Here is an 18,910-nt window from a genome sequence, read left to right on the forward strand (position 1 = left end):
TTGAAGTGATTCAACCCAGATAATTGTGAGGTGGTTCATTTTGGTAGGTCAAATATGATGGCAGAATATAGTATTAATGGTAAGACTCTTGGCAGCGTGGAGGATCAGAGGGATCTTGGGGTCCGAGTCCAAAGGACACTCAAAGCAGCTGCGCAGGTTGACTCTGTGGTTAAGAAGGCATATGGTGCATTAGTCTTCATCAATCGTGGGATTGAGTTTAAGAGCCGAGAGCTAATGTTGCAGCTATATAGGACCCTGGTCAGACCCCACTTGGAGTACTGTGCTCAGTTCTGGTCGCCTCACTACAGGAAGGATGTGGAAACCACAGACAGGGTGCAGAGGAGATTTACAAGGATGTTGCCTGGGTTGGGGAGCATGCCCAACAGGTTGAGTGAACTTGGTCTTTTCTCCTTGGAACGATGGAGAATGAGAGGTGACCTGATAGAGGTGTATAAGATGATGAGAGGCATTGATCATGTGGATAGTCAGGCTTTTTCCCAGGGGTGAAATGGTTGCCACAAGAGTACACAGGTTTAAGGTGCTGGGGAGCAGGTACAGAGGAGATGTCAGGGGCAAGTTTTTTTTATGTAGAGAGTGGTGAGTACGTGGAATGGGCTGCCGGCAACGGTGGTGGAGGCGGATACGATAGGGTCTTTTAAGGGATTTTTGGATAGGTACATGGAGCTTAGAAAAATAGTAAGCCTAGTAATTTCTAAGCTTGGGGCATGTTCAGCACAACTTTGTGGGCTGAAGGGCCTGAATTGTGCTGTAGGTTTTTCTGTTTTCTGATTGGGCTACAGCAGCAGAAGACTACTAACATACACTCAGAGGCACTGATACTCTTCAGAAGACCCAGCTCATTAACAGGTCTCACTCTACTCCACATCCTCCTTCGTAAATACCCACATAAATTATTCATTTCGTACCTTGTCCATATCCTCAGTCTCAGCTTAAATTCCCTCCTTTATCAATGGGTGGTCCTATCCTCTGCCTAGTTATCTTCTTGGTTTGAATATTAGTGTAAAATGTCTTGAGATTCTCTTTAGCCCTACCAGGCAAGGATACTTTATGGTCCCTTTTGATATTCCTAATCCCTTGCCGAGTTCTCACCTGCTATCTCTATATGCCTCAAGAACCCTGTCTGACTTTAGCTTCCGAAAACTTGGCATCCACTTCCTTTACCTTTTTGACCAAGTTGATAACCTCTTTGCCATCTTACCCTGCTATCCCTTTTTTCTCTTCTCCTTACCGGAACCAGCCCTAATTTCTTGATCATCTGGTCTTTAAATACTTACCACTTGTCAGATATCGACTTGCCCAATAACAGAATCTCCTGATTAACTCTCTCTAGCAACTGTCGCATGATAATTTGTCCTCCCCCAACTTAGTACTTTCCCACAAGGTTGAGACTTATCCCTCCTTGTAACTATGTTAAAACTTGCGATCACTATTCCCAAAATGCTCCCTCAATAAAAGGTCAGTGACCTGTCCAGGCTCCTTTCCCTAAACAAGATCCAGTGTGTTCCCTCCTCTAGTTGGACGACCCATGTACTGTTTTAAGAAATCTGTTTGAAAACACTGAAGAAAATCTGCCCCATTTAAGCTTCTTGCGCTAAGGAAATTTTAGTCAATATTGGAGAAGTTAAACTCATCTACTCTGACAACCCCGTTGCTTTTCATAATCTCTCTGTCTCCCGCTGACTATTGGGCACCATATGGTACAACCCCATCAATTGTACATCCTAGCCTGAGGACTGTAGTTAAAAATAAACACCCTGAAGGAACACAGAAAAATATAACTCATTACCTCCAGTCGGTTAATTAACTTCTTCTTGATGGCATTCTGAGCAGCTGAATTGGTGACAACCCGCAGGCCCTCTGCTGCCTCCCGCAGCTTCTGCTGTTGGTCCTGGTTCTCTGGATTAGCAGCAGCACCCTGCAGAGAGAATCATACGCCCAGTTACACCAGAGGTTACCGACCATCACCTGAATGACTGCAAAGAGAAGCTCTATCGCAACACTAGTAGGCTGAGAGCTTGGGAGCTGAGTATCTGAGCACAGATTCAGCTCCTCATCCTTGCTGTCTGGATGGACCTGAACCTCCATCACGTTGGAATTGGAATACTATTGCCGGAAGTATCAAGGTACAGTGAAAAGCTTTTCTTGCATTTTGGTTATACGAATTAAATCATGACATATTGCACTGATTTAGAAGAGAAAACAATTAACAATTGCAGAGTAAAGTGTAACAGCCTCAGAGAAAGGCAGAGCAGGTAAACAATAAAGTGCAAGATCATAACCAGATAGATTGTGAGGTCAGGAGTCCATCTTGTCATTCTTGGAAACAATTTAATAAAAGCTGGATAGAAACTCTCCGAGCCTGGTCGTACATGCTTTCACGTTTTTATATCTTCTGCCCAATGGAAGAGGGGTGAAGAGAGAATGTCCAAGGTTGAAGGGGTCTTTGACTATGATAGCTGCTTTACTGTGTAGATGGAGTCCAGAGGGCAGGGCTGGTTGCTGTGATATGCTGAGCTCTGTCCACAACTCCCTGCAGCACCTTCACTCTGTCTGCAACAGGGAGGATATCCCGGTGGCCAACCATTTTAATTTCACTCCCCATTTCCCTTTCCAACACGTCAGTCCATCGCCTCCTCTACTGACATGATGAGGCCACTCTCAGGATAAAAGAGCAACACCTCATATTCCATCTGAGTAGAAACATAGAAAACCTACAGCACAATACAGGCTCCTCGGCCCACAAAGCATGTCCTTATCTGAGGAATTACCTAGGGTTACCCACAGCCCTCTATTTTTTTTGAGCTCCATATACCTGTGCAGGAGTCTCTTAAAAGACCCTACCGTATCCGCAGCCTACAGAAGCCTCTGGTGCCCCTCCACCTTCCATTTCTCCCTTGTTCCACTCTCTTCCCCCATCACATTTACTTATTTATTTATTATTTATTTTCTGGGATGCCATGTAAAACAGGCCCTTCTGGCCCTTCAAGCAGCACCACCCAGCAACCCCTGATTTAACCAAGCCTAATCACAGGACAATTTACAATGACCACCCAGCAACCCCTGATTTAACCCTCGCCTAATCACAGGACAATTTACAATGACCACCCAGCAACCCCTGATTTAATCCTGGCCTAATCACGGGACAATTTACAATGACCAACTGACCTACTAACCTGTATGTCTTAGTCCTGTGAGAGGAGCCCAGAGCACCCAGAGGAAACCCACACACAGACTCTTACAGATGATGTTGCAATTGAACTCTGACACCCTAGGTTGTATAAGCGTTGTGCTAACTGATATGCTACCACAGCACCCTTATCCTACAGCCCTTTACCTTTTCCATCAATCATCTCTCAGCTTCTTACTTCATCCTCCCTCCTCCACCCACCCACCTACCTTCCCCTCACCTGGTTTTACTATCACCTGCCAGTTAGTACTTCTCCCCTCCCTCCACCTTCTTCCCCCTTCCTTTCCAGTCTTGGTGAAGGGTCCAAGCCCAAAACATCAACTTGATTCCTCTCCATAAATGCCGCCTGACCTGCTGACTCCTCCAGCGTTTTGTGTGTGTTCCTCTGCAGTGTCTTGCAGTTCAACAACTACATTTAATCTCAGAGAAATGTATACAGTATGCATCCTGATATTCTTTTTCTTCGCAAAGATCCACAAAAACAGAGGAGTGCCCCAAAGAATGAATGACAATTAAACGTTAGAACCCCAAAGCAGCTCCCCCCTCCCACGTGCGAGCAGCAGCAAGGCAGTAACAGACAGAGCAGTTGCCGTACCAAGCCATGAAACATCTGGACTGGTTGTTATCTCCAGTGTGTGCCCCTCATTGCAAGAATGCAGACAGTGAACAGCGTTCCTGTGGGATATTAGCCAAGGCTGACTGACACAAAGATAGTGATCAGAATAATCAATTTGACCAATGAAATTCATTCAGCTTTAAAGTGTTCAAAGTTAATTGCTTTAATTATTTAAATAAATTCAGAAACAATGAACATTGTGGATTGACTGCAGTGTCCTCAGCATGACCACCTTCACCTCCAATAAACTTCCTTGAATGTTAAAGTCAGAAGCCAGGATGCTTGCAGCTGGCTACAGAACATTTGGCACCGGTGATGATTCCCCCATTAATGAGACAGTCCACAACCAAAGGAAGCAAGACCTGGATAAGATCTGTGCCTGAGCTGGTAGGTGCCAAGTAAGGTTTGCGTCACACAAGTGCCAGGCAATGACAAAATCCACCACTGGAAAATAGGGATCTCATTTAGCGCAATGAGAAAAGGTTAATTACTAATCTTCTTGTCAAGTGACCATTCTCTGACGGAAATTGGCAGTGAGTTTGACAAAATCCACTACCAGAAAATAGGGATCTCATATGGTGCAATGAGAAAGGGTTAATTACTACTTTTGCTGTCAGGTGACCATTCTCTGACAGAAATTGGCAGTGTGATTCAATGCAAAACCTGAGTCTCAAGTTTAACCCCAGGGAATGATGAAGGTCTGAGGGAAGAGTAGGTTGTGGTCGATTGGGAGAGCACATTGAAAGGTTTGACAGTGAACAGGCATTGGTTAACATTTAAAGGTGCAAGAAAAATTCCTTTAAAGCACAAACAGTAGTATTTACTCCCAGTCTCCTGGTTTTTCTGTATAACATTATCCGTAGTCACTAATTTGTGCACAAGGTAATACCCAGCCTGTTGGTCGCTCTGTATGTGCTTAGGCTGTAATCACAAAAACCTAACAGGGAAAGTGACAAGAAAAAGGAAAGCATGTTAAGTCCAAGGAATGAGCTAATGGGGCTGCCAGAAGTCTGTGACCAGTGGCCTCCTGCACTGATAAGCACTGGGAACTTTAATGTTTGCCATTTACATTAACAAAACAGAGAGGACTGTCAGAAATCTGAAAAGTGGGCTCACAGATGATTAGAGAAATGATGTTCTGGATACTAAGAAGGTTGTCCAGTGTTATGATGATAAAAGTGTTTGGAAGGACAGCAGGGACCTGGGAGTGTGCATCTCATTGAGAGCAGCTATGGAAGTACAGAGCGAGTGTTGAAGGAGGCACTTAGCATGCCGTCATTCATCAGTCAGGGCATCAAATATAGGAGAGGGGATATTATGTACCAGTTATACAAACCGTTGATGAGGCCGTAACTTGGAGTATTATGAGAAACACATACAAAATGCTGGAGGAACTCAACAAGTCAGACAACATTTAAGGAGGGGAATAAACCGTCCACATCTTGGGCCAAGGACCCTAAGTGGTTGGCATGAACCAGCTGGGCTGAAGGGCCTCCTTTTGTGCATCAATAGTGTTGGGTGTCGTGTTACTCTATGATTGTATGGACATAATACATGGTAGGGCCCCAGGGAGCATTAATGAACAGAGAGAACTTGGGGTATGCCCACAAATCCATTAATGTGGTAGCACAGTGGATAAGCTGCTCTCACTGGTCACAGCACAGAATATAAGAATGGAGACATCAACTTTACAACGCCACATCTACACATAGATTTAAGGTGAGAGGCTGAGGGGGAATCTGGTTGGCCACAGAGAGCAGCTGGAGCTTTGAAAGCTCTATCTGGAGGATTGGAGGAGCCAGAGATTCTCATTACCACTAAGAAACATTAAGTACCAAGGCAGAGAAGGCAATAGATTTAATAGGATTAGTGCAGGGACAGGGAAGGACTAGTTATTTCTGTGCTGTACAATCTGTGATTCATTCTGCTAAATATATTAGGACCAATCCGGGAACACTAAACTGGGCATTCAAGGGGCTCAGTGATCATCGGCAGTGGCAATACATTCCACCAGAATCTGCAGCACCCCTCACTCTGCCTGGCAATACAATCAAGCCAAGGACCAGACTTGGTTCAATAAAGACCAGCAAGTTGTCACTGTGCTTCACCAGTGCCTGTTTAAGATTGGTCTGGTGAAGCTTCTGGCAGCAAAAACAACTAATTAATCAGACTTTTTCTCGAAAATGTTCACTGCAATTAATAGCCGGTGACTTCCCATCCAGAGCTGAGCTTTTGACCTGGCGTTTTTGCAGTGCAGACTGAAATCTCAATGGTGTCGGACCATTGTGGCATGAATCGATTCCCATCCTACCTGAAAATAACTTCCTTCCAGGAAATCTTAAATTACCACCAGGACCACTGATACATTTTCCCACAAAGTTCTGCTTCAACTCCATTTAAACCAGTCCAAGACATCCGTCGCCAAAATAAATAACACTTTAACCTTGGCTACACACCAAAGGAAAGCATTAGAGTTTCTGTAGAAACTCAAGAACTCCAACCTCAAAATCTTTACACGCTGACTGCACTAACCGTGCTATTTGATTTGTTTGCAATTAGCTACATTAGGTCCATGACACACCATGGATTTCCCTGTATGCAGACTTGTCCCCATGTTAGGAATGACTAAGACCAGAGAGGCACAGACTTGTAGTGGGGAGTTGGAGGTTTAAAGGCGATTTGAGGAAAATTGTTTTCATCCAGAGGGTGAGTGAAGCCTGAGACAGAAGGCCATGAATGCAGAGGCTCTCACAAGATTCGTGCAGCAACTGGACGAGCATCTGCCTTGCTGAGGTATGGTAGGTAGGGACCAAGTGCTGGTGGATGGGATTAGTACAGAGATGATGCGATGGTCAGCAATCATGTGGTGGACTCCAGGACTTGTATGTTGTACAACTTTAAAATACCATTATTCTTTCTACTTCTCTTCCAATATTTATATCTGTGCACTTGTAATGCTACTGTGACACTGTAATTTCCTTTGGGATCAATAAGGTGTCTACCCATCTATTACAGGTGAGGAAATCCACAGGCAGATTAGAGCTTTTAAAATAAACACACTCAAGTACAAAAAGTGTACGGAGAAGCTGCTGTATGTGGAGAGAGACGGTGAAAAGATGAGTAAATGCCAGGCTGAGGGAGAGGGCAGACTCCAATAGGGTTAAAATGACCATTGCTAACTGGAACTGTCCTACAAATTTCCAAAAACCCATCAAGAACTTTTGATCCTTCGCTGATCCTCACAAAGGTGGTGGTGAGCTGCCTTAGACCACATGATCAAAAGCATAGTAACAAACCAGGCCATTTAGCCCACTGAGTCTGCCCCGACATTCAGTCATGGCTGATTCATTTTTACCTCCTTTCTCTCTGGAACCTTTTGGTGACCTTACTAACCTAAAAACCTATGAACCTCAACTTTAAAAATACTGAAGTACTTAACCTCCACAGGCATCTGTGGCAATGAATACCACAGATTCAGAAACAGGTTTGATATCACTGACGGATGTTGTGAAATCGCAACCCTCTGGCTAAACAAATTCTTTCTCATCTCTGTCTACATGGATTTCTTCACCCTGTGTCCTTGGATCCCAGACTTCTATTATTGGAAACATTCTCCCCATGTCTACTCTATCTAGGCCTTTCAATATTTGGTATGTATTATGAGATTCTCCTCCCTCCCCCCCCCCCCATTATTCTAAAGTACAGGCCTAAAGCCATCAAATGCTCCTCATATGTTAACCCTTTCATTGCCGGGATAATTCTCAAACTTCCTCTGGACCCTCTCCCAATCCGTTCTTAAATATGGGGCTCAAACTGTACTTCAACTGTGGTCTGACCAATGCATTACATCTTTGCTTTTATATTCTAGTCCTCTTGAAATAAAAGCTAACATTGTATGTGTGTACCTTCTTTATTACTGACACAACCTGCAAGTTTACATTTAGGGAATCCTGCACTAGGACACCCTCGTTGCTTTGCACCTCCGATTTCTGAATATGCTCCTCTGTTAGAAAGTAGCCTATACCTTCCAGCGAAGGTGTTCAAAAAGAGGGTGTCGGAGGGTTCCGACCCAGTGATGAAGGACCAGTGATATTTTGATACAAGTATATAAAATGATGAAAAATATAAATAGGGTAGACAGTAAGAATCTTTTCTCCCCAGGGTCACCATTATCATCATTATGTACCGTGTCTAAGATGTGGGCTATCATGGTCTTAACCATGATTGTTCTTGGCAAACTTTCCTACAGAAGTGGTTTGCCATTGCCTTCTTCTGGGCAGTGTCTTGACAAGATGGGTGACCCCAGCCATGATCAATATTCTTCAGAGATTGTCTGCCTGTCGTCAGTGGTCACATAACCAGGACTTGTGATATGCACCAGCTGCTCATACAACCATCCACCTAGGCCTTCATGGGACCCTGATCGGTGGAGGGGCTAGGCAGATGCTACACCTTGCCCAACGGTACCTGCAGGGTAGTAGTTGGAACGAGCGCCTTATACCTCTTTTGGTAGAGGTGCATCTCCACCTCGCCACTCATTTCCCAGGATAAAAATGTCAAATGCTGGAAGAGAACTTTAAGGTGAGAGGTCAAGGTTAAGGGAGGTGATAGGCTAAGTTGCTTTTACACTGAGAGTGGTGGGTGCCTACAGGGGGTTACCAGGGGCAGTTGCTTAAGTAGAAATGCTAGTGGCATTTAACAGGACTATGAAGGGATTGGAGGGACAAGGATTGTGCATGGGCAGAAAAGGTCTAATTTAGCATTATGGTTAGCAGAGACACAGTGGGTCTAAGGGCCGATAACTGTGCTATACTGTTCTGTGTTGTATATTTTGACATCTGGATGATGTGCCACTGGTAGGTGATCTATGTGTGGATGTTCTCCCACAAATCTGCTGCTCCTGTCCTTGTTGAAGTTTGCAGGTTTGGGAGGTTTATTCAAAGTCAGACAGGTGAGTCATAAATATATTTTGGAGATGGTGATCAGTGCAGCCACTGTACTTTCTTTTAATCTTGATGATTTCATGAGAGTGTTGGAGCAATACTCATCCAGCCAAGTGCAGAATATCTCACGTTCTGATTTGTGCCTTGTAAGTGGTGGAAAAGCTTTGGGGAGTTCGAAGGCGAGTCACTCAAATATATAGCTCCTGATCTGCTCTTGTAGCCATGATGTTTATGTGCTGGTCCAATTGAATTTCTGATCCACGGTGAGCCCCAAGACACTATTGATGGAGAACACATCAATATGGTAGGTGACAGAATCTCTCTTGTTGGAGATGGCTTTTGCCTAGCACACCTGTAGCACTGCTGGATGTGGCTTTTGCCTAGCACACCTGTAGCAACAGTTATTTGCCACTTAGCAGCCCATGACTGAAAGATACACAAGTCCTACGGTAAGCAGGTACGGGCTGCCTCATCTTCAAAAGGCAGTGCCTCAAATAGGTGGAATCCATCATCAAGGACCTTCACCATCTGGGACATGCATTCTTCTTATTACAACCATCAGGGAGGAGGTAAAGAAGACTATACTCAACAACTTAGCAACGGCTTCTTCCCCTCTATCATTAGATTTCTTACCGTCCATGAATCCATGAACACTCCCTCACTATTTTTCTTTTGCACTATTTATTACTGTAACCTATAAATAAAGGCATCCGTTAGTCTTGTGAGACCATGGATCTGCGCCTGGAAACTCTTCACTCTCCAGGGCGCAGGCCAGGGCAAGGTTGTATGGAAGACCAGCAATTGCCCATGCTGCAAGTCTCCCCTCTCCACGACACCAATGTTGTCCAAGGGAAGGGCATTAGGACCCATACAGCTTGGCACCAGTGTCGTCGCAGAGTAATGTGTGATTAAGTGCCTTGCTCAAGGACACAACACGTTGCCTCGGCTGGGGCTCGAACTCACGACCTTCAGGTCGCTAGTCCAATGCCTTAACCACTTGGCCACGTGCCCACTGCAACCTATAACAGTACCGTCTTTGAGTGCAAGGCTGTTGCTGTTACATTACTGAACCAGTTGATCTATCTTGCTCCTGTACGCCTCCACGTCACCATCTGAAATTCTGCCAACAACATCAGCAAATTTAGAGATGGTGTTTGAGCTGTGCCTAGCCCCACAGTTTTAGGTGTAAAGAGGACAGAACAGTGGGCTAAGCACATATTCTTCAGGTGTGTCAGTGTTGATGGTCAGCGAGGAAGAGATGTAATTTCTGACCTGCACAGACTGGCCTCCCAGTGAGGAAGTCAAGAAGCCAGTTGCAGAGGGAGGTACAGGGGTCCAGGTTTTGGAGTGTGTTGATTAGAACTGAGGGCATGATTAAATTGGACACTGATCTGTAGTCAATAAACAGCAGCTTGACTATTACTATTGTCCAGGTGGTCTAAGGCCAAGTCCAGAGCCAGAAGATTGCATCTGCTGTAGACCCATTGTGGTGATAGGTAAATTGCGGCAGGTCCTTGCTGAGGCAGGAGTTGATTTTAGCCATGCCCATCCGCTCTAAGCTCTTCATCACAGAAGATGTGAGTGCCACTGGCTGAAGCTATTGAGGCAGCTAGCATGATCGCCACCAACTGGAACGTCCGACTGCAGGAGTGAGAGGTTGAAGATGTCCTTGAACACTCTCGCCAGTTGGTTGGCACGGGTATTCAGAGCCCTACTAGGTATGCCATCAGGCCTGACACCTTGCGAGGGTTCACCCTCTCGAAAGACGTTTAACGTTGGCCTCCACGACAGAGACCACAGTGTCCTCCGGATGCTGCAGGGATTCACACAGATGTAGATATATTCTCCCTTTCAATGTATGCATAACAGGCGTTGAGCTCATCTGAGAGTGAAGCACCACTGCCATTCATGATGTCAGGAAGCGATCGACTGCAAACCCTGCCAGAGCTGACGTGCATCCAATTCCGTCTCTAACCTCAATCAGAATTGCCTTTTTGCCCTTCCACAGGTTGTAGCTGGACTTGTTGTATAGATCTGGATCACTGGTCTTGAATTGCAACGATCGAGTCATCAGCAGACTACGAATCTCCTCGTTCATCGACAGTTTTTGATTTAGGTATGTCCAGGTATGTTTACAAAGGCACAAAATTCTGTTAATAGTGTCTTGATCCCAGCAAGGCTACCGGGAGTATTAAAGTTGACGGCCTTATCCCATTTTAATCAATCCTTCCTACAACAGGCCCACTAATGACCTCTTCCTGTTGGATTAGTTCCTACATCACTCCGACAAAACATTTTCTCAGTGAACCTTTAAACCAGCTGTTCACTCAGCATCCGGACAGAGACTGTCCAAAGGTTAATCAGCTGACAGATCACGAGTCAGTTCAATTCACCCACATTAAATACAACAGCTTCAACAAAGCTGTAATGAGGTAGTTCCCTACTCTGAATTACACTGTGGCTGGGATCATTACAACATTAGCAATCAAATCTAAACACAACTTAGGAACTGGTCAGTGCAAAGCAGGTCTCCAGCATCACTGCAGACGGAATGAGAGGACGACAGCGCTGCCCTCCACTGTGACGATGTTTACCAAGCTGCTGCACATCGAAATGACCCACAGCCCCAGTGCTGCTTCATCCGGTCTGCAGCTGGCCTCTCAGTCGTCCCATTTATTATTTAATCAACTGCATCAAGCACTGCTACATTCTATACCAAATGAGCAATGACAGCTCTTCAACAGCATTAATTGCAGTAAACATCTTTCAAAGTTTGACAGAGAGGAGCTAGAAACCATTTGCTCTCTGTTGTACAGACCAATTCGACCAGGTACCTGCTTGATCAATTTTGGATGCTGGCACTGCCAAGCAGCATTTAGCACCCAATTGCCAAGGACCAGTCACACATGGCCCAGGGTGCTTATGAGGCAGCAGGCTCCCTCCCTGAAAGTCAGCCGATGAATGAGACCAACCCGCCGGTAAATTCATCTATTGCAACACACACAAGATGCTAGAGGAACTCAGCAGGTCAGGCAGCATCTATAGAAATGAGTAAATGGTCGACGTTTTTGGCTGAGACCCACTGCTGAAGAAGGGTATCAGCCCAAAAAGTCATCCGTTTATTCATTTCCATAGATGTTGCCTGACCTGCCAAGTTCCACCAGCTTTTGGAGTGTGTTGCTTTGAATTTCCATCTCTGCAGAATTTCATGTTTAAAATTAATTAGTTGCTTTCTGATACCAGCCTATACATTAAAACATCCACCAAACGTGTAAGAGTTTGTCTTGGAAGGTGAACTCATGACCCAGTTACTAATCCAGGACAACTCTGCCCAACAAACCATGGAACCAATTACTTGGTGACCTGACATGCTCTTGCATTTAATTTCAAGGGCTGTCTTGACTGCATTAAGGGATGCACATCACTATCAGCAAGAACAAACGAATCTTAATCACTTCTTTACACCAGAGAACAGTCTCCCAGAAAGGTGTTATATCCAGCACTGACTACAGTCAGCATTGGGCCAAACTACAGAGGAATATCACAAGAAATGATGCTCAGACATTCATGGCCACATCAGGACAGGAAAAGATTCACATCACTGGGCAGGCTGACATTAGAGAGATACAGCGCAGAAACTGGCCCTTCATCCCACTAGTCCATACTGACCATCCACCCCTCTTTGACAATAATCTGACATTCTTTCCCCGAAACAGCAGGGCTGACAACCAAAGGCGTATACCTGCACTGCAGTTTGAAAACTGTTGGTCACTGGCCGGCTGGTGGCGCAATGACATCAGCACCAGACTCTGAAGCGGAGGTTCCCGGGTTCGAACCCAGTCGGGGCCGCTCCCGAGTATGCTTTCCATCTGTGCTGGGTTGAGTGTCGAGATCGCAACTCGACCTCGTAAAATAAAGGGAAAATACTGCAAAATATCCGTGTGAGGAGTGGCGTGCCACACACAGTCTCTCTCTCTCCCTCCGCGCCTTGTAAAGGCATGAAAAAGATATCGTCCGCACACGCACTGACGCATGCACACGCCAAAAAGAAAAGAAAGAAAAGCGTTGGTCACACTACAGAAAGGCCGGGTGCAGGCAGCTGAACCGGAAGTCGCAGCAGCCTCGTGGCTGATTCCCTGCGAACAAGAAGAGAGAAGTGTATTACCTTTGCTGCTTCCACCATTCGCGCTGTAGAATCAGCCAGCAGCTTGGCAGCGGCCAGCAGCTTCTTTGAGTTATCCACATCACTCTCAGCCTCTGCGTCAGATCTCATCGCATTCACCAGGTCGGATGTTGCCTGGGCCAGAACCCGGGCCTGACGAACCATCTCTCCTATGGACAGCAAATGGCAATTCACTGTTGTTTAACACTGTCCGGCCAAGTATTGCCCCAGGCTCACCTCAGACAGTCCTGACTGTCCACAGCTTAACCAGCTACAAGCAGCTTGTTTAAAGCCACACCATTCTTTCCCAACAACATCGGTTCATTTGTCTTTTCTCCTTCTCAACTTCACTCTGCAAGTGAGTGTCACCTTCCCATCAGACTCACTCATGGCCAATCAAAGGGACGCGAATAGATCAGTGACCACAGGGTGTCTGGACATGCTCTCCCTGGGTCAGGGGCATGGACCTAGTGAGGGAAATTGGGAAGAGCTAGTTCTTCTACCAGCACTGACTCAGTAGAATGAATGGCCCCCTTCTGCCCATCTCTATGAAAGCAGGCCCAGGAAGGGACTTCAAATTCCTGCTTAGTCATCCTGTACTGTTTGAATCATTCCCCAGTAACTTCCTGCAAACAGTTCATCGTCCACACACAAACCACTTTGTGAAGACTCCTCACAGGAGTTCTAAATAAAGGACACAACAGATTTCTGTACGTTGCCTGCACAAGACTGATGGTCAGAGTCTCCCGTTTCTAAAACCCTGTAAGACTTTTATCAAGCAGGTAAATTTTGTACTGTTTAATCTTGCTTCATTGAACAAAAACAAACAGTTCCAAATAAAGACCATCTGACTGCTTATCTGAAAATACCCCAGTATTCAGTGACCATTGCACTCACATCCTTCATCCTGGTCCTCAGTTTTCCCTCCTGTTAACCCAACGTTAGTCAGTCTGGGAGAGGGCTGGGAATGGAAGTGCTACTCTCCAGTCTTGGCGGGTTGGAAGATGACCGGTGAGGACCACAAGCAACGAGGCGGTGCCTCCAGTGGATCTCAGGGAGACTTGGGCTAAGGCTTACAAGGAGCAGGCCAGCCTCTGCAAACACCCAACGGGTCAGGCAATATCCAGGAAATGAGACAACGAGTTCATGTTCAAGTCTCAGTCCTCATGAAAAGTCATTGAACCATTTCACTCCCACAGATGCTGACTGACCTGCTGGGTCTTTCCAATGAAGTCTTTCACTGATGTGTTAAAGGATTTTTTTTTGAAGTCAATAACTGTCAGGTAATCTACAGTTACGTTGAACTTTGAGAAACTACCATGGACTATACATCTGTGGTCCAGGACATTCTCCAAACATTAAATGTATCCCAACCTGAACATGACTCCCACTCCCCAGCACAACTGGCCATAAACGCCAGGGATAAGACTTCTCCAAGTCCTTGTGCTGATGTCCATTGAACAGCATGCACTCTGCCCTCTGTTGCTCCACTTACCTGCATCACCCATGGAGCTGAAGATGCTCTCGGTAACTGTCATGATGGTGTCAGTGGCCTGGTCGTAGCGTCCAATGGGCTCGCCCCTGCTGGCGTACTGGCGCACGTGCTGGAGGAGATCATTGAGGGCCTGGCTGACCACACTTGCAGCGGCACTGACTTGCTTCAGCAGCTCCCCGTCATCGGTTGCCGCCTGGCAAGCCTTGACGCAGCCCTCGACAGAGCGATCCACCAGCTTCCCAGCCTCCACCAGCTGCTCCTGACACACGGGGGAGCTGATCGTTGGGCTGACCACCTACATCAGGTCAAAGCTAACGTCAAACTCATCTCAAACATGAACACTCACAATAACAGACATCCCACCCTGCAAAAACTCATTTCAGGGAGGTAGCACCCCCGGCCCCCGCAACCCCATATACCTCACCCCCCCGAGTCGACCTCCAAGGATGTATATAATACTATGCTTAGTGCTTTTGTCTAATCTGTAAACCAAGTTGGGTATATGCAGAAAATGTGACATTAAAATACATACTTATATTATATTATCATGGAGTCATTTTTTTTATTCTATTACAACTTTAAGCAAGCCTACAGGGAGTTTGGCCTCATCACATAGGACATCAATAGAGTAGCTCCTTAGCAGCCAGCCAGCTAGTTTAAATAACGTTAGATATGCTAATGAACGAATAACACCTGTTAAACTCACCTCAACATTCAACCCACCATGGGCAACAGAAAAGTGACTGTTGCAAACAGTGCAGTGAGCAACACCGTCATTATTTTTGAGGTCGACTGTAAAGCCCGCCCACAGAGAAAACTGATAGGTCTACTTAGCACAAAGAGAGACCAATCAGGATGCTCCCTCTCCCTCTCAAAAAAAAATCGATTTCCAAGATATTGTATATAACTTCCGGGCGTCAGAGAGCTGCTATCAATAAGCGGGAGACTCCCGGAACTTCCGGGAGAGGTGGGATGTCTGCAATAGGTGTCATCTGGAGTCAATGGCTACACAGGTGGGAGAGAGTTCATTTGGTCTACCAGCTGGCTCTTCAAACAGGATTAGTCCCACTGCTCTGCTTTTGCCTCCTGCTGCCTCCCTCAGCAAACTAACATTGGTTCAACTGTGTGCCATGAGTCCTGGGGGGGTACAATACGGTGACGTTGTCTCACGGTCTCACTCAGTTACAGAGGCATAGCAACGTTCTCCCAACCCAGACTCAGAGGAGCTCCCTTTTCTCCACTGCCGGCTACCTGCCCATCTCCCGCATGCTCCCAGGACAGTCTGATGAGCAAGGGTGTCTGTGGATGGGTAGAACCTGTATCATTGACCCCAAGAGGTGGCCTGCATTTACTCCAACAGCCTGCTGAGAGACCAACTCTACATCCATTCAGGCTAGGTTGGATTTGGTCAGGTCTAAACTCTACACTAAGCAACACACACAAAATGCTATAGAAATTTCAGCAGATCAGGCAGCATCTATGTAGGAAAATGTGGCCCCAATTATCGACTGTTTATTTCCTTCCATTGATGCTGCCTGACTTGCTGAATTCCTCCAGCATTGAGTGTGTCTGCGTGCCTGTGCCTGTTGGTGTGTGTGTGTGTGTGTGTGTGTGTGTGTGTGTGTGTGTGTGTGTGTGTGTGTGTGTGTCTGTGTGCCAGTGCCTGTTGGTGTATGTGTGGGCGTCTGCGTGCCAGTGCCTGTTGGTGTATGTGTGGGTGTCTGTGTGCCAGTGCCTGTTGGTGTATGTGTGGGTGTCTGCGTGCCTGTGCCTGTTGGTGTGTGTGTGTGTGTGCCAGTGCCTGTTGGTGTGTGTGTGGGTGTCTGCGTGCCTCTGCCTGTTGGCTGCTCAAAATTTCCAGCATCGCCCTGGGTCCAGCATATAAATGCCATCAGGATGAAAGCACAGCAGCACCTCTACTTTCTTAGAAGTTTGTGAGAGTTCAGCATTTCATCTAAATCTTTGACAAACTTCTATAGAAGTGACTGGTTGCATCACCGCCTGGTATAGAAACACCAATGCCCTTGAACGGAAAAGCCTACAAATAGTAGCAAGACATGGCCTAGTCCCCACCACTGAGCATATTTACATGGAGCGCTGTCCGCAGGAAAGCAGCGTCCATCATCTGGGACCCCCACCATCCAGAGCCTCAGGACCCCCACCACCAGGTTCAGGAACAGTTATTACCCCTCAACCTTCAAGCTCCTGAGCAGAAAGGATAACTTCACTCACACCAAAACTGAACTGTTCCCACAACCTACGGCAACACACATCAAAGTTACTGGTGAACGCAGCAGGCCAGGCAGCATCTGTAGGAAGAGGTGCAGTCGACGTTTCAGGCTGAGACCCTTCATCCTTTTGCTTGAATTTCCAGCATCTGCAGAATTCCTGTTGTTTGCCACAACCTACAGACTCACTTTCAAGGACTCTTCATCTCATGATCTTGATATTTATTACTTATTTATTTAATATTATTTTTTTCTTTCTTTTTGTAATGACACAGTTGTTGTCTTTTGCGCACTGGTGTTTGTCCCCCCTGTTGGGTGCGGTCTTTCATTGATTCTACTGTGTTTCTTGTGTTTACTGTGAATACCCACAAGAAAGTGAATCTCAGGGTTGTGTATGAAGACATTCACGTACTTTGATAATAAATTTACTTTGGACTACAAATTGCAGGTAACGTCACTGTGTCATGTATCTCCGTCTGAAAGCAGTTTAATTCTGGTGCCCTCTGCCTCTGAGACCAGTTTATCCCGTCACTTACCTTGGCACAGGCGACAAGTTGTGAGGTGGACAGGGCGCACTGCGTGGCAGCAGCGATCACCCGGTTCTGCAGGATTGTGTCCTCAGCCACCTGGGCAACGTTCTTCGCCTTCAGCACCAACATAGCAGCTGCATTTGCCACAGCCTTGGCCAGGTTCATCAGAACATCCTGCCAAAGAAAAACCACGGGACCCCTCACAATATAGCAGTGACTTAAGCCCTCCAAAGTGAAGGGGCAAGTGGAGCTACACTTCAGCTGCGCCACACACAACAGAAAAGAAAATAAAAATGTAGTACAGTTAATACTGTAGTGTCATGATGCGTAATGGACCAGTAAGGTTGAAAACAGACACTTTGCTCGGTAGAAATCCTAACCGGTTTCTAGGTAATAATGTTCAGTATTAACAACAAATAATTACTGATAGATAAAGTAAGGCAACTTAGTTGCAGAGTAATAACAGTGGGTATCAATGCTGGTGGAAAGTTTCATGCAGTATTCACAATGTCCCCACTCCCCCGTTATGGCACCGCACTAACATTCGGGATTTTCAGCATTCATTACACCAACAATTTTTAAACAACAGTAGAAAGAATTTAAGAAACCATCATGGCTTCTGAGACAGATGTTGAATACAGAAAGTCACATCAACTACTAGCTGAATATGAACTTGTACCACCCCATCTCTCCCTACCTGAAACCGTTCATCCGTTTCACCCTCTCCAATGTGCCGGAGGAGGTCACCGCTGGCCTGCCCGATACTCCCGGCTGCTGTCAGCACAGTCTGGCGGGGCTGAGGGAAAAAAAATACAGAGCTGGTCAGCAAAGGTCTCCTGTCCTACTCGGTAAACAAGAGGGTGCTGGTGTACATTACTGGGCAAGAAAGGATCTGCTTGCAAGAATGCACAGAGGGTCTCCATGGTCTGGTCGAAATGGAGCAGAGAGTTATCAATTCTACTGTCTCACAGTACAGGAGTTAAGGTAATGACTACCGCCATTAACATGCACTGTCACTAAGTGCTTCAAGAGGCTAGTTGTGGCACACACCAACACAAGCCTCCCAGGCAAAGTTTTAAGAGAAAAATTTCTTCCCCTCTTAAAGTTACTTAAAGTAATTTCTGTCTTGGGTTGTACTGCTGCTGCAAAACAACAAATTTCACTGCATATGTCAGTGATAATGAAACTTACTCCTACGCTGACTTACAGCCAACACAGGTGCAGGTGAAGGCCATCTCTGTAGCCCTACACTAATATCTGGAGCACGTGGGTAATAAAGACACATATAATCAGACTACTATTTAGAAACATAGAAAATCTACAGCACAACAATGCTGTGCTGAATATGTACTTACTTTTGAAATTACCTAGGGTTACCCATAACCCTCTATTTTTCTGAGCTCCATGTACCTATCCAAGAGTCTCTTAAAAGACCCTGTCGTATCTGCCTCCACCACCATCGCCGGCAGCCCATTCCACGCACTCACCTCTCTCTGCGTAAAAAACTTACCCCTGACATCTCCTCTGTACCTACTTCCAAGCACCTTAAAACTGTGCCCTCTCGTGTTAGCCATTTCAGACCTGGGGAAAAGGCTCTGACTATCCACACGATCAATGGATATTTACTGACTACAGCTCCGCCTTCTGTCCTACATTTCCAAGCAAACTCATCACCAAACTCCTAGATGTGCATCTCACCACCTCCCTTTGCAACAGGATCCTTGACTT

The 18,910-nt window shown here is 46.0% G+C and overlaps 1 protein-coding gene across 5 annotated transcripts in view; it reads right to left on the minus strand.

The window, feature by feature from the left end:
• Positions 1 to 18,910, minus strand: part of tln2b (talin 2b) — a 316,251-nt gene that overhangs the window by 125,347 nt on the left and 171,994 nt on the right. For all 5 annotated transcript variants that reach the window (XM_072282202.1, XM_072282201.1, XM_072282200.1 and 2 more), the window contains 5 exons: positions 17,880 to 17,978; positions 17,189 to 17,356; positions 14,425 to 14,719; positions 12,933 to 13,099; positions 1,808 to 1,936 (listed from right to left, as the gene is read on the minus strand). In XM_072282202.1, the coding sequence (XP_072138303.1) occupies positions 1,808 to 1,936; positions 12,933 to 13,099; positions 14,425 to 14,719; positions 17,189 to 17,356; positions 17,880 to 17,978 (858 nt within the window). The remainder of the gene's footprint in view (positions 1 to 1,807; positions 1,937 to 12,932; positions 13,100 to 14,424; positions 14,720 to 17,188; positions 17,357 to 17,879; positions 17,979 to 18,910) is intronic.

Source organism: Mobula birostris, chromosome 18 (assembly GCF_030028105.1).
Source record: "Mobula birostris isolate sMobBir1 chromosome 18, sMobBir1.hap1, whole genome shotgun sequence".
Taxonomy (NCBI): domain Eukaryota; kingdom Metazoa; phylum Chordata; class Chondrichthyes; order Myliobatiformes; family Myliobatidae; genus Mobula; species Mobula birostris.